This window comes from Rhea americana, unplaced genomic scaffold (genome assembly GCF_003343005.1).
Source record: "Rhea americana isolate MKP2758 unplaced genomic scaffold, rheAme1 scaffold_3, whole genome shotgun sequence".
Taxonomy (NCBI): Eukaryota; Metazoa; Chordata; class Aves; order Rheiformes; family Rheidae; genus Rhea; species Rhea americana.
Genome location: NW_028186423.1, coordinates 14,408,822 through 14,409,297, shown reverse-complemented (window position 1 = coordinate 14,409,297; position 476 = coordinate 14,408,822). Strand labels below are relative to the sequence as shown.

General features: G+C 79.8%; 1 protein-coding gene across 2 annotated transcripts in view; it reads right to left on the bottom strand.

Moving 5' to 3' along the window:
- Positions 1-153, bottom strand: part of NDFIP2 (Nedd4 family interacting protein 2) — a 47,106-nt gene extending 46,953 nt beyond the window's left edge. For both annotated transcript variants that reach the window (XM_085309543.1, XM_085309544.1), the window contains exon 1: positions 24-153. In XM_085309543.1, the coding sequence (XP_085165669.1) occupies positions 24-59 (36 nt within the window). In that variant the 5' untranslated portion in view covers positions 60-153. The remainder of the gene's footprint in view (positions 1-23) is intronic.
- Positions 154-476: the final 323 nt, after the last annotated feature.

Below are 476 nucleotides of genomic sequence, written 5' to 3'. Positions count from 1 at the left end.
ACCCCGCGGCCGGCCGCACTCACCACTTGGTAGCGGCTGGCGGGCTGGTAGTGCTCCATTCTGCCCGCCGACACGCACAGAGGCGCGGCCGCCGCTCCTCCGACCGGCCCCGCGCCGCTCTTCCTCCTTCCTCCTCGCCCGCTCAACCGCCGCCGCCGCCTCGGCCCTTCGCCCGCCCCCTCCAGCGGCTGGGCCGGCCCCGCTGCCGCCGCCCCTCCCCCCGCCAGGGGCGGGGCCGCACCGCCCACCGCCGCCTCGCTTCCGGCAGCTGGGCGGGGGGAGGGGGGGGGAGCGTGCCGCGGCCGCGCGGCCCCGCCCTCTGTGACGCGCCGGGCCGCCGCGCGTGCTCCGCCGCCCGTTGCCCCCCTCGTCCCCTGCGCATGCGCAGAGCTGCTCCCCGGCCGTTGGGCGCGGCGGGGAGGCCTGGGCGTTTGTGGGTGCGTGTGCGTTTGCCCTCCCGTAGGGCAAAACGGGCT